Source organism: Setaria viridis, chromosome 6 (genome assembly GCF_005286985.2).
Source record: "Setaria viridis chromosome 6, Setaria_viridis_v4.0, whole genome shotgun sequence".
In the NCBI taxonomy this organism is placed as follows: Eukaryota; Viridiplantae; Streptophyta; class Magnoliopsida; order Poales; family Poaceae; genus Setaria; species Setaria viridis.
This window is the reverse complement of record NC_048268.2, coordinates 3383174-3396857: the sequence shown is the minus strand read 5'-3', so window position 1 is coordinate 3396857 and position 13684 is coordinate 3383174. Positions and strand designations below refer to the sequence as shown.

General features: G+C 48.8%; 2 protein-coding genes and 1 pseudogene across 2 annotated transcripts; 2 read left to right on the top strand and 1 right to left on the bottom strand.

Annotated features, from left to right (window-relative positions):
- Positions 1-31: 31 nt before the first annotated feature.
- Positions 32-6045, top strand: LOC140223038 (zinc finger BED domain-containing protein RICESLEEPER 1-like; annotated as a pseudogene).
- A 1333-nt stretch (positions 6046-7378) lies between these two features.
- Positions 7379-8458, top strand: LOC117861628 (uncharacterized). Its single transcript, XM_034745198.2, has one exon. The coding sequence runs from the start codon at positions 7818-7820 to the stop codon at positions 8187-8189; it is 372 nt and encodes a 123-aa protein (XP_034601089.1). The 5' UTR covers positions 7379-7817; the 3' UTR covers positions 8190-8458.
- A 4102-nt stretch (positions 8459-12560) lies between these two features.
- Positions 12561-13399, bottom strand: LOC140223120 (uncharacterized). Its single transcript, XM_072294605.1, has one exon. The coding sequence runs from the start codon at positions 13383-13385 to the stop codon at positions 13035-13037; it is 351 nt and encodes a 116-aa protein (XP_072150706.1). The 5' UTR covers positions 13386-13399; the 3' UTR covers positions 12561-13034.
- Positions 13400-13684: the final 285 nt, after the last annotated feature.

Sequence of the window (13684 nt, the reverse complement as noted above, 5' to 3'; positions counted from 1 at the left end):
TGTGCCGTTGCCCCAAAGGGACGACGGGCCGCACCGCCTATTCGGACCCAGTTCGTCGGGAAACGCAGCCCAATTTCTAATGCGCCGAAGGCCCAGTAAGTGGCCAGTAGCACATAAAGAGCCCGTTTCAGCCCAGATCATGAACTGGGTCGGGCTCCTCGCGACCTGACCCCACCAGCCGGTCCATGAAGGTCAACTCCCTCCAAAAGACTGCTAATCTTACCCTAATATCTTTTGCAGAGGGAAAATAAAAAAAACTAAACCTCCCCTAATTTTTTCGCGAAAAAAAAACAATCGGTCACCGCATATATTTTCGCCTTCGCCTTTCTCCACCCATCGCGATTCCACCGCTTCCTCCCCCAATCGCTATTCCCGCGCGCTGAGCTGCCCTTTCCCGCGCGCGCGAGCAGACCAACCTTCCCGCGCGGCGGCCCTCCCCACTCCGGCGCACCCACTCCGGCCCATTCCTCTCCTCCCGGGCCCGGCGCCGGTTCCAAGCAGCGGCGGCTATCTCCAGTCCCCTCCTCTCCCGGCGGCGGCCCTCCCCACTCCGGCGCGCCCCTTTCCGGCCCATTCCTCTCCTCCCGACGCCGGTTCCAGGAGGCCGACGTGTGCGCGCTCGGCGTCTGCTCGCGCTTCTGGCGCACCACCTGCGACGCCGACTGCGTCTGGGAGCACCTCTTCCGCTGCCGCTGGCCGGCCGCCGCGGCGGAAGTGGCGGTGGCGTCCCGTGCGCAGGTAGGTAAAGAGGGACCAAGTTGAGCTCTTGATGTAGCCATATTCGGATCATGTAGTCATCATAGCTCAATTTCACCGGAAATTTGTTAGTCATACTAGCTCAATTTCATCAGAATTCGAACCTCGAGGTGTACATCTTCGGGACTTCTAGTATCAATGTATCATCCTGCCTTTAGGCTCGTACTGGAATTTTATCTGTCATGCTAATTGATAACAAGGAAAGTTTTCATATACTTGATCTGAGATTAATATTAGTACTATTTCTTTTTTATGCCAATCAGAAAACTGTTGTTCACTGCAATACAAGTTCTTCTTGAATTTTCTACTGAAAAAGTGACCCTCACCTTTATGTTCTTAAGTCTTAACAAATGGGAGAATGGGCAGTAATCAAATATACTTACCCTTGGTTTCTGCTAGATTGTAGGGCATGTGTAGATTTAGGTTCTCAATGTACCTAGAACTATTATTTGGAACAATGATACGTACGTCCTGCTATACATGTGCATTATTCTTCACTTAACGCAGTGGCATGTTCCCTCCAACCTTATTGTTCATGATGTGCTGATTATAAATGCTATACCATCTTTTTCCTGAATTGGCTCATAAGTCATAACTTACAGTTAATGTTTAAGTCTTCATCTTTGGTTCAAAATATTACATATTTAACTGATTCTGTGAATAAGAATTTTCATCATTTGAGCATAAAACTACAAGAATTAGTTCCTAGTCCATTTTAAGGCTCAACTTTTTAGTGGACACAGTTGGCCTTCCAAGCTTCATCTCCTTCACTTTCTGTGAGGTCTCTTAGAGACAGAGATATAGAAGAGTGATTGGTTCTGCATGCAAGTCAGTAGCAGGCTACCGGAACCAAAATATGGAGCAGAGCAATACCTGCCTACTGCAAGTCTATGGTTCTCTTTAGGGTACATTTTGGATGTTTTCAAGGTTTAATGTATTCCTGATCGTGACGCAACTATTGGCTCGCCCGGACGGCTTCGGCTGCACACCAACAGTACACAAACACACCAACAGTACACAAACGCAAGAAGAGGAGGGAGAGAGAAATAATTCAGCAGGCAGCAGAAGCAGCACGAGCGCGAAGCGGAAGCAGCACGAGCGCGAAGCGGAAGCAGCAACAGCGAGCGAGGTGTATGTATTTCAGTAGAGGATGAGCTCCATGGCACAAACCTGATCGTGACCTCCTGGCGACGTGGGTTCCTGCCGGCGTGAAAAATCCTTTGGCGACGTGAGCTCCTGGCAGCGCCGCTGGAGATCACGAGGGGGAGGTGGGCAGGTGGGCAGCTCAACTAATGGGCCCAATACGATGACATGATCTGTTTTGAAATATTGAGCTAGTTTTTAGCGTTCTTCTGTGGGCTGATATGTTTTTTGGGGAAAATTTTTTTAGCATAGCTCTCAATACCTCGTTTTGGGGAAGAATTTTTTTGGGAACTATTGGAGTTGCTGCACCACCGAACCCACCCCGAATAAGCCCTCCACTCTGCTCCCCGTCTCCTCCCTCCTCCGATTCCCCAGCGCACTTCCTCGGAAGCATTCCGACTTCCCGAGTGCCATTGCGCATCCCATTCCTTCGATGATGTTCCTTTTCTGAGTTCCGGCGAGCAGTAACCAGTAAGTGATGCGATCCTCCTCTCGCTACAGTTGCTTTTTATTTCCCGAATTTTTGGGGGGAACGAATTGCTTGCCTGGTGCTGTTTGTGTCTGCGAATGGGCGGGCACTGCCGTAGCTGGTGTTCTTATTAGTTTTGGGCCGGAAAGTTGCAGTCTTCGCTTGGGGAGTAGTGGTGCGGGGAATGCTAGGTATTGGCTACCGTTTTAGTTGCTTGCGGCTCTGCGGGCTTAGAAGTTGCAAGAAATTGGAGCGGCAGGGCGCGTGTTAGTGTTGTGGAGAACAGGTGTTACCTTTTGATAGCAAGCAAGAGGTCGTGGGATCGATTCTCGGACCCAGCAATTTTGGGAGAACTAAAAGTTTTTTTTTGGGTCTTTCTCTTAATGATCAATGCATGCACATCTGCACCTACTGTTTGTTTGTCTGTGCGAATTGTTTTTCTGATATGTCCAGCACTCCAGCCGTCTGTAGAGATTATTGCCGCTCCTGCATTGTGTGAAGCATTTCCTTTTCTGGTTGGAATCAAGGTTGCATCTTAACTACGCCCTGTCAAGAAAGCTGATAATGTCGTATTGTTATCTGCAGTTATGGACCTGTTGGATGAGCATATCAGTGATGATACGCAAGCAGGGGCTGCTTCTATTGGTCAATCCAGATTCAGAAATAAGATAGCTAAGCTGTGGGATGATTACAAGCCTGTGTGCGAAAACGGAGTGGTTGATAGAGTGGAATGCCGATACTGCCATGTTCACTTGAGCTGTCGAAGTGACTCTTTGTATCAACACCAGGAAATCTGCCCAGGGAAGGAGAGATTGGCTACAAGCCAGCAGCAACAGGATGCAGAGTTTCGATATGGTATGCTTTTAGTTACTGAGTAACTCTTACGCAATAGGATAAATTTGAACTTAAATAGCCACAGTTGTAGAGTTATGATCCTGCTTGATGATTTCTTTAGATTTTTGTTTCCTTTGGTGGGGATTTCTATTCGCAATTAGTATGGAAATTATGAACCTTGTATAATTTGTTTGTATTATGCCCGGCACTTAGTTATTTGCACAATGACTGTCATATGGTGGAATAAAAATATAGAAAGTACAATGTTTCAACATATTAACCCTACATTAATGTTGCAAAAGAGATCAAGTGTTTGGTATTTAGTTGGTTTGCGTACATGGTAAATTTGGACAATTATTGCAAAGTGGAGGGGCATACATTAGATTCTACACAGCTCATGGTTCAGTTACAATGATTGATATACTAATTTTTGCTGTTGGTCGGTTTGTATGGTGTAAATTTGGGTGTGCTATTCGCACATTTTATGTCCTTCATATAATATGCATAATTTTCTGGATGAATTATTCAATCTTTATGCATATTACTGGTGAATGATGTAGATCTTCTGGACTACATTCTTACAGATTCATATGGTGGCATTAACTTGGTAGCTCATAGTGACAACAAAAAAATCAGGTCAATGGTATGGAAAGATTTTATACCATTATATGTTGAGGGGAGGATCCAGGAAGCTGAATGCGTCCATTGCCACAAGCGACTCAGTGTGGATAAAAGTAGAAGACAACTAAACTGACATAGTCAGACTTGTCCAGCCCATGGTAGAACTAGCGTAAATCTTCAGAAAAGAGTTTTTTCCCAGTCCAGTGAACCAAGTTCCAAGTCTAGGCTTCAGGATGAGCTTTCACCTGCCTTGACAAATGGTATGGTTCAGATTGCAAAGTATGCTAGCAAGTTCCTCAAGGGCAGCTCTGGTGATAGAGTTCCTGTGGATCTGCACGTTCTAACTTCAGCATCACTAGAAAAAATGGACCCTAGAGAACAAATTACCTCACCAGGTCAGACTGCGCCAGTCATAAGCAGGAAATTTGACCAAGAAGCATCTTATCGAGAGCTAACTAGAATGGTTATTTTGCATGGCTATCCCCTATCTATTGTTGAGCATGAAGAAATGATAAGTTTTGCAAAGAGCCTCAATCCAGCATTTAACATGGCTTCAAGGATTGGTATAGAAGAGTGTTCAACTATTCTGTTCGAGAAAGAAAAGGATGAACTTCAGAAGAAAATTGCTCTTGCATCACATCGGGTTTCCTTATCAGCTTGTTCGTGGACTCCTCATGGAGCTGAGGCCTCAGTGAAGTATCTCTGTTTGACAGTGCATTTTATTGATTCAGACTGGAAACTTCAAAGGAGAATCATCAAGTTTGGTCTGTTTCAGCCACTCACTAATTTTGATAGGATGATACAATTTAGTGAGGTTACTGTACTAGATTCTGAGAGTGGGCCATTTAACATCATATGGGAAGCTATAAGAGACTGGAATCTTGATCAGAAGCTTTTCAGCTTGACATGTGTCAGCGAAATTAGAAACGATAAGCGTACCTCAAAGCTCAAGGACTTCCTCGGCCAAAGGAAATGCCTTCCTATTGGAGGTGAGTTACACAATATTGCTTGCGTGGATGATGTGCTTAACAGCATTGTTTCAAAGGGGCAACCAATGCTTCATCTCGTTGCTGATATACTAGAGATTTATTCAGGCACATATGTCCACAGCGCTTACTCAAGAGCTACTTATAGAAGTAGTTACGAATATGGGATTGAAATGCCCCCAAGAAGATGCAAAGTGGTGGCACAAAATTTACTTTGGGCTTGAAGTTGTGTTGCATTTCAAGAAAGCATTTTCCTCTCAAGATTTCTTATCTGCAGAAGACACTAAAACTGTTGAGTCTGCTTGCAAGATATTAAGGGCTTTTTATCATGCCATTGAAGTAGTTTCGGGTCCTGTCTGTTCCACAGCAAATAGGTACTTCAATGAACTGTGGATAATTAGGACAACCTTGGAAGAAGAATCATCTACAAATCATACTGAACTTGCTGGCTTGGTTTGGGAGATGCAGGAAGCATTCGACGAGTATTGGCAGAATTCATACTTGTGGTTGTCAGTACCTGTTGTTCTTGATCCCAGATTCAAACTTACTCTTATCGAGTTCCGTCTGAAACAAGCTTTTGGCACTGACGCAGCAAAGTATGTGTCTGCTGTACGTGATACAATCCGGGAGCTGTTTCTTGAATATTGCAGTGCGTTAGATAAACCAAGTGTCGAGACATCAAATTCTGTTGTTCAAGTGGGTGGATTTTACAGGGATTCATTGGAAGATTGGGATAAATACCGTTATGAGCAGACAAGGACCCAAGCGTTGACAGAACTTAAGAACTACCTTGAAGATGGCCTTGTTCCAAGGAAGGATGATTTTGATATTCTGAACTGGTGGATGAGTAATTCTACAAATTATCCAATCCTCTCAATTGTGGCACGTGACGTCCTGGCAATTCCTGCTTCTGCTATGCATGGTGAGGCAGCATTGAGCAGCGAGGAACCAGTGATTCATAAGCAATGGAGCACATTGAATATCAAAACAATTGAGGCTCTCGTATGTATGCGAGATTGGATTAAATAGAATGGTAAAGTCTTCATTTTGGTTGTTCTATTGGTTTCCTTAATTGCTTATATAAGGTTGTAAATCATGTGTTTGTGTTTTTGGCGAGCAGCCTATATTTTGCATCTTAATTATCAACGTTGCTTTATAGTGCACAATTGAAATGTACCACTTGCACCGCATTATTATTCAGTATTATCTAGGCAATTACTAGCAATTGGACTGTCACAGCATCTGTTCTTCTTAATTGATAGTTACTGATAATAAGCAACAGTGGATCAACCAGATCTATAGTAACTTGCGCATAGGAAGGTTATTGTCTACTAACAATATTTAAACTGCATCTAAAAGAGAAGAACAATATTGACTACTTAGACTTCTTGTCCCATGCGATTGCATTTACTTAGATGACATGTGCCTACATAAGTATATACATCAAAGTTGCAGTTAGTTATGAGGTAGGTACAGTGTGATAAGGATGAGGACTTCTCATAGGACTCACCTTCAAGTCGTTGTAACTGTGGTGCAATTTACTCATAACACATTCTTTTCTATATATGTTAAATAATACGTAATCTCTTCATCTTTATTGAGGATCTTCATATTATGGTATGGCAAGTTTAGCGTGGCTAGACTAAAAGTTTTGAGAGTAGAAAATAAGTTTTTGTTACTTTAATGAATTGAAATGCGATGTTGACATGCGATGTTGTCATGCGGTGCGCAGCGCGGTTGACATGCGATGTTGTCCAGCCTTCGGGCCGGGCCGCCGCTGCAACATCGCGCGTCAACATCCAGATGTACTCCGTGAGGCTGGGCCCACCCGCTGTTCCTGACGCCAGCGATGGTTTAATCATATTTTATTCAGAGTTTCAGAGAACGCATTGCTTCATATTTTGAAGAGTGGGATCCCCAGTTTCCCACCAAGTGTGGATACTTATCTTCCTGATTCCTGCCTTCAACTACATATAATATGCGTCAATACGAGAGGGCGTTTATCTTCTTGATTCCTCGCTTTAACTACATATGAAATGCTTAACTACAACATATGAAATGCTTAAGGATTCCTCGCTTCAACTACATATGAAATGCTTCAGGATTCCTCGCTTTAACTACATTGAAATGTCCTCGCTTTAACTACATATGAAATGCTTAACTACATATGAAATGCTTAAGGATTCCTCGCTTTAATTACATTAAAATGTCTTCGCTTTAACTACATATGAAATGCTTAACTACATATGAAATGCTTAAGGATTCCTCGCTTCAACTACATATGATATGCGTCGACATGGGGGGCGTTTGGTTTCAGGTGCTTATTTTTAGCACCTGTCATATCGAATGTTTAGATACTAATTAGAAGTATTAAACGTTGATTATTTACAAAATTCATTACATAGATGGAGGCTAAACGGCGAGACGAATCTATTAAGCCTAATTAGTCCATGATTTGACAATGTGCTGCTACAGTAAATATTTGCTAATGATGGATTAATTAGGCTTAATAGATTCGTCTTGCCGTTTAGCCTCCATCTGTACAATTAATTTTATAATTAACTTATATTTAATCCTTCTAATTAGTCTTCGAATATTTAATATGATACGGATTAAATTTTAAACTTTAGCTCGAGTAACCAAACTTCCGATCTCACCATACGAATCGCGTCAATACGAATCCAATCTCATCCGTTGGATCACGTTGGATCACGCCGGAGGGCCGGCCGACACGACACGACACACACGACGGCATGACATGACGGTGGAAATCTCGGGCCGCGCAGGCGTATAAATGGCCCTCCGCCTCCCCGACGCCAACCATCTCGCTCCTCGCCTCCTCCGGCTCTCCCCGTCCGCCGCGCACCGCCCAGATCCTTCTCCTCCTCCTCCCGCTGCATTCTTCGCCTCTTCGGCAACGCTTCCCTCCCCGGTGCGGCGGTGCCTCGCCTGCTCGCTCGACGGCCCTCTCCAGTTAAGCAGGGGACTGCGGTGCCACGCGGCCGACGATGACCACTCCGGGCACCACGGCGATGTTCGCCGGCCTCGCCATCTTGCTGTTCTCCGTCAGCGCCGGATTCAACTCCGGCGCCGGCGGATTCGGCTTGCTACTCTGCTTCGCGGGGGTTCTCGCCGGCGCCAACACCATCGCCGTCGGCATCCTGGCGCCCGTCGTCCCGGCGGTGTTGGCCGAGGCGCGTGCTCTCGCAGAGTTCCTTGGTCGCAACCTCGCCGTCGTGGGGCTCGTGATGGCTTCCTGCGCCGTCACGGCGGTCTCCGGCGAAGCAGGCCAGGTGCTCTGCTTCGGCATGTTTGCTCTGCTCCTCCTCGGCCTCTCCCTGATCAGTGTTGGGATTCTTGGCCTCTCCCAGATGCATTGATGCAGGTAACGACCTCCAATGGAAGAATCACAATCACCACACCCTGTCTCTCGTACACTTACTACTACTGCTACTGTGTGCTTGATGATGTAGAATCATTGTCATGCCGTGTGGGCTCAAATAATGAAAAGCTGCGCTAGTATAGTCCAAGTGTCCTCCTTTCCCCTGGCCATGTAATGCAATACTCTCTCTTCCGAGAGATGATGTAAGACAATACTGTCTGTGAGCAATACTCTCTCTTCTGGCCATGTAATGCAATCCTATCAGAGTACTACCACTTTTTTGGCTATCAGTACTACCATTTTTCGTCATGTAGCATGAGAGAACTGAACAGCTTCCACCGGGTGGCATGACTCTTTACTGATTTTGGTTCCTCGTTGTTCCACCGGTATGACTCTCTTGGATAGTACTGTTGTCAGCACAGGTGTCAGCACATGAACTCTCCTGGATAGTAGTGTTGGCATCACATTTATACGCCTGCGGATAGTACTGTTGATTCCATGATGTTCGGAACTTCGGATAGTAGTGTTGTCAGCACAGTTGAACTCTCTTGGATATCCTACTATCCATCATCTTTCAACTGGTTCACCAGACGACTCACAAGAGGTGCCAAGGCGGTGAAGTCTGATTGCTGGCTTCACCGGCAAGCTGAGAGAGTCAGGTGTACGCCGCGGACTCGGGAACCATTCAGGCATCAATTCACCCCAAGACGGCAAGTCCGGCGCGCTCATCATCAACATCGGCGACCAGCTGCAGGTGATCAATAATCTCCTCAACATCCATTTCAGGCCTTGTTTAGTTACCTCAAATTCCCAACTTTGGCACTATGCAAAAAGAAGATTCCCCATCACATCAAACTTGCGGTACATGCATGGAGTACTAAATGTAGACGAAATTAAAAACTAATTGCAAAAGAAGATTCCCCATCACATCGAACTTGCGGTACATGCATGGAGTACTAAATGTAGACGAAATTAAAAACTAATTGCACAGTTTTGTTGTACTTTGCGAGACGAATCTTTTGAGCCTAATTAGTCAATGTTTGGACAAGAATTCACAAATATAAACGAAATGCTACAATTGCGCATTTATGGCAAAATGCAAATTTTACCACTTCAAATTTGAAAACTAAACAGGCCCTCAGTGACTTGAGGCCTGCGAACGAACTCACTCCAGCAGAACAAAGCTTAAAATCTGTGTTGGCAGCGGGAAGTGGTGAACCCGCACCCCGGCGCGCTGATCATCGGCATCAGCGACATGCTGCTTCAGGTAATTAATGTACCCAACATCCAGTTTATCGCAGATGTAGTAATTAGGGGTGTTTGATCCCCAAGCTAAACTTTAACCCCTGCCACATCCCATGTTTGACTAATTAGATGTATTAAACATAGGTTAATTACAAAACCAATTTCATAACCCCTAAGCTAAATCGCGAGACGAATCCATTAAGCCTAATTAGTCCATGATTTGACAATATGGTGCTACAGTAAACATTCACTAATTATGGATTAATTAGGCTTAATAGATTCGTCTCATGATTTAGCCTAGGGGTTCTGCAATTAGTTTTGTAATTAGCTCATGTTTAGTCCTCCTAATTAGCATCCGAATATCCGATGTGACACGGACTAAACTTTAGCTCCAGGATCCAAACACTCCCTTAATTTGTCTCCAAGTCTTTTGAGAATCTTTTTTAACTCGTGTTCCTGATCGTGTAGATTCGCGTTGAAAAGTCCGCGGGTGCTAAGGCCAGGGATCCCATTCCACCGGGAGCCAAGAAGGCGTCCGATGAAGACGACGGGCGGGGGAACAGGCACCGTGGCAGCCGTGGCAGCCTCTCATCTATGCTGGGGATCGTGGCCGCATCCTCAGCCGTCCACGCCGTCGCTGTTGGCGCCGTCACCCCGGTGGTGGCTTTCGGACTGGCCGTCGTCATGCTCGCTGGCGTCTCCATGGTGATGGCCGGTTTTCTCTGAGCCTAGGATAGGCAGCTCTGGAAATTCTGTTCTATTGTCGTTGTTATTGCTCTGTTTCTTACTCAGAGCTAGAGTGCCTAGGCTCTGCTGCTCCGTTGGATGGCAGTGAACGACAGCGATGGAGTCACTGCCGGAAGCAGTCGTCGAGACTGACTTTAGAGGATCTGATTCCGCGGATGGATGGGTATTTCGATCTTTTATTAGGTTAGCCACTGCAGTACTACTAAGACCATCCACTAGCTAAAATTTAGCCAGGTCAACTCCACGGGCGGGGTGAGGACGGGGAAGGCAGCGGCGCGCCGTTGTGCATGCTCGAGCCTCGAGGGCGCCACTGTGAGGCAATGCGTGGGGCCTCGGAGAGGAGCAACACCTAGTTCTTGACTGGAAGGAGTTCGGGGGGTGGTGTGGTGCTGTGCTGTTCATAAGAAGCAAGAAAGGAGCCGTTCAGGGTATGGATGTACATGCAGTCCGTAGCCTGATAGCCCGCCACGAAGCCCGGTTTTTTGACCCATCCCAAGCCCAGCCTGGCCTGTAACTCTTTGGGCTTGGGCTGGCCCGGCTCGATGGCTCGTGCCGGGCGTGGGCTGACGCCTCGACCCGGCACGATTTTAGCTTGTCGGTACGAAATGGCCCGTTAACCTCCTCCCTACCAACCCAACAACTATCTGTCATTTAACTTCCACCCGTCACCCCTTCCTCTCCTATCTACTGCCCACCGCATCTCTCCGGCATCTCCAACCTCCAGGCTCCAGTCCTCCACCCATCTCTCCATCTTCCCCATCGGCAGCGTGGGGCCGGGAGCGGCAGCGGGGGGGACAACAGTGGCGGACTGTGTGGGAGGCCGGCGGCAGCGCGGGGGCAGGGGAGGGACGGCGCGATGGGACGGCGGCGCGGGAGGGTGGCAGCGACGGTGTGGGAGGCCGGCGGCAGCGCGGGGGCAGGGGAGCGACGGCGCGAGGGGACGGCGGCGCGGGAGGGTGGCAGCGACGGTGTGGGAGGCCGGCGGCAGCGCGGGGGCAGGGGAGGGACGGCGCGATGGGACGGCGGCGCGGGAGGGTGGCAGCGACTGTGTGGGAGGCCGGCGGTAGCGCGGGGGCAGGGGAGGGACGGCACGATGGGATGGCGGCGCGAGAGGGTGGCAGCGACGGTGTGGGAGGCCGGCGGCAGCACGGGGGCAGGGGAGCGACAGTGTGATGGGACGGCGGCGCGGGGGGATGGCAGCAACGGTGCAGGAGGTCGGCGGCACGGGAGCCTGGCCAGGGGATGGCAGCGACAGCGCGGGAGGCCGGTGGCCCACCTTGCCTCGCGTGGCCCGAAGCCGGCCAAACTCTTCGGGCTGGCCTGACACGAAAAAGTCCTTACGGGTCCATGCTTGGGCCACCGGTGAGGCCCATGAGCTAGCCTGGCCCGGCACAACGGAGTCGTCGTGACGGGCCAGTCCCAGCATGAAAAATAGTGGGCCATGCCAGGCCCGTGCCGGACCAGGCCGAGCGGCTCGAATGTACATCTATAGTTCAGGGCCTGCGGTCATGGTGTGGATATTGAGTTGTCTACTGATTTGTGAGGAAAAGGAGATTGCTTGGTTGGATTTGATCGGTGGAAGAAGAGTGGAGAAGCTTCAGTTGCCTTGCTTTGCCAATTGGAAAATAGAGGGAGAGATCGAGCGGAGAGAAGGGAGCAGCTCGAAGAACGGATGGAGAGATCGAGTGGAAAGCTCCGGTGGAGCAACAATGGCCGAAACACATGGTGAAGAAGATAAGGCCGAGGGGAAAAAATAAAGAAAATGAGAATGACAGGTGGATCCTACCACGGTGGAAGTTGATGGTGGTGGGTCACGTTGACGTAGACAGTTTTGAAGTATTGGAAAATTTATTATTGGAATATGATTTTAGGGAAAAAATTTTAGTAGAGCTTTCAATGGTTTTGGGGAAAACTTTTGGAGTTGGGCATGGAAGCTCCAGTTCTTGATCTGGGCTTCCGTGACCTCTGTATGGTCTAATGGGCTGTGGGCTATTCCTTGTGGGTGGAGGGAAATGGACCCTGCGCTGTTCTTTGTGGGTTCGTTTGTCATTTCTGTATTACGGCCCAAATTGCTAACTTTGCATGTTGGGTTAATTTAGAATTCTAACCATTAAGAGAAAGAAGCATCATGCGTGCGTGGGCCAAGAGCACACCAATGGCCAGGTGAAAGCCCAACTGTACGAGCGAGGCCGAGTTGGGCTTATGGCCGAGACTGGCCCAATACTCTTGCGGTGCTGTATGGATACAGGATATGGATACGTATCCGCATCGGACTCGGACCTGGCGTTGGTGAGAGACGACAGCATAAGACTAGTCGGAGAAGTTAGGGTTACAACGACTATCGGGATTCGAGACAGATCAGAGATGGCAGCGACGGCGACGGATATGGACTTGGAGATGGAGGAAGCTGAGGAGGAGAGGACGGCCCAGGCGATGGCCGCTTTGGTGATCGCCAATGCCGAGCAGGACGTGGCCGGAGACGACGCGGCGATGGCCGACAAGCCGGCGGGGACAGAGAAAAGGAAGAAGCTGGTCAGGTTCGACGGGAGTACACCGAGCACATCCTGCGGATGGGCCCTCCCATGCCCTTCCCCCGCATGCGCGACGAGCTCATGGACAACAATAATTTTAGGAAAATTGCAAACAGATACTCAAAACATCACGCTTTCATCAAACAAACTATGCACGTGATTGCATTACATCATCTCTCAGAAGAGAGAGTATTGCATTACATGGCCAGAGGAAAGAAGGACATCTGGACTATAGTAGCGCAGCTTCATTATTTGAGCGCACACGGCATGAGAATGATTCTACATCAGCAAGCACACAGTAGCAGTAGTAGTTACCTGCATCAATGCATCTGGGAGAGGCCAAGAATCCCAACGCTGATCAGGGAGAGGCCGAGGAGGAGCAGAGCAAACATGCCGAAGCACAGCACCTGGCCTGCTTCGCCGGAGACCGCCGTGACGGCGCAGGAAGCCATCACGAGCCCCACGACGGCGAGGTTGTGACCAAGAAACTCTGCGAGAGCTCGCGCCTCGGCCAACACCGCCGGGTCGGCGTCGGACATACGGATGGCGACGGCGACGATGTTGGCGCCGGCGAGAACCCCCGCGAAGTAGAGTAGCAAGCCGAATCCGCCGGCGCCGGAGTTGAATCCGGCGCTGACGGAGAACAGCAAGATGGCGAGGCCGGCGAACATCGCCGTGGTGCCCGGAGTGGTCATCGTTGGCCGCGTGGCACCGCAGTCCCTGCTTAATTGGAGAGAGCCGTCGAGCGAGCAGGTGAAGAATGCAGCGGGAGGAGGAGGAGGAGGAGGAGGATCTGGGCGGTGCGCAGCGGACGGGGTGAGATTTATAGGCACCGAGAGATGGCAGGGCAGTGGATGACGCATGCAAGACGCGGCATACGCATGCAAAACGAGACGGCGGACCCCACGCGGCGGCCCGGCTGTGTTCCGAGCCGTCCATTCCGATGGCTGGCGCATACAAAAATCCACGC

Bases quoted from the DNA above. Each gene is read 5' to 3' on its own strand.
- LOC140223120 (XM_072294605.1), bottom strand. From the start codon at position 13,385: ATGTTCGCCGGCCTCGCCATCTTGCTGTTCTCCGTCAGCGCCGGATTC.
- LOC117861628 (XM_034745198.2), top strand. From the start codon at position 7,818: ATGACCACTCCGGGCACCACGGCGATGTTCGCCGGCCTCGCCATCTTG.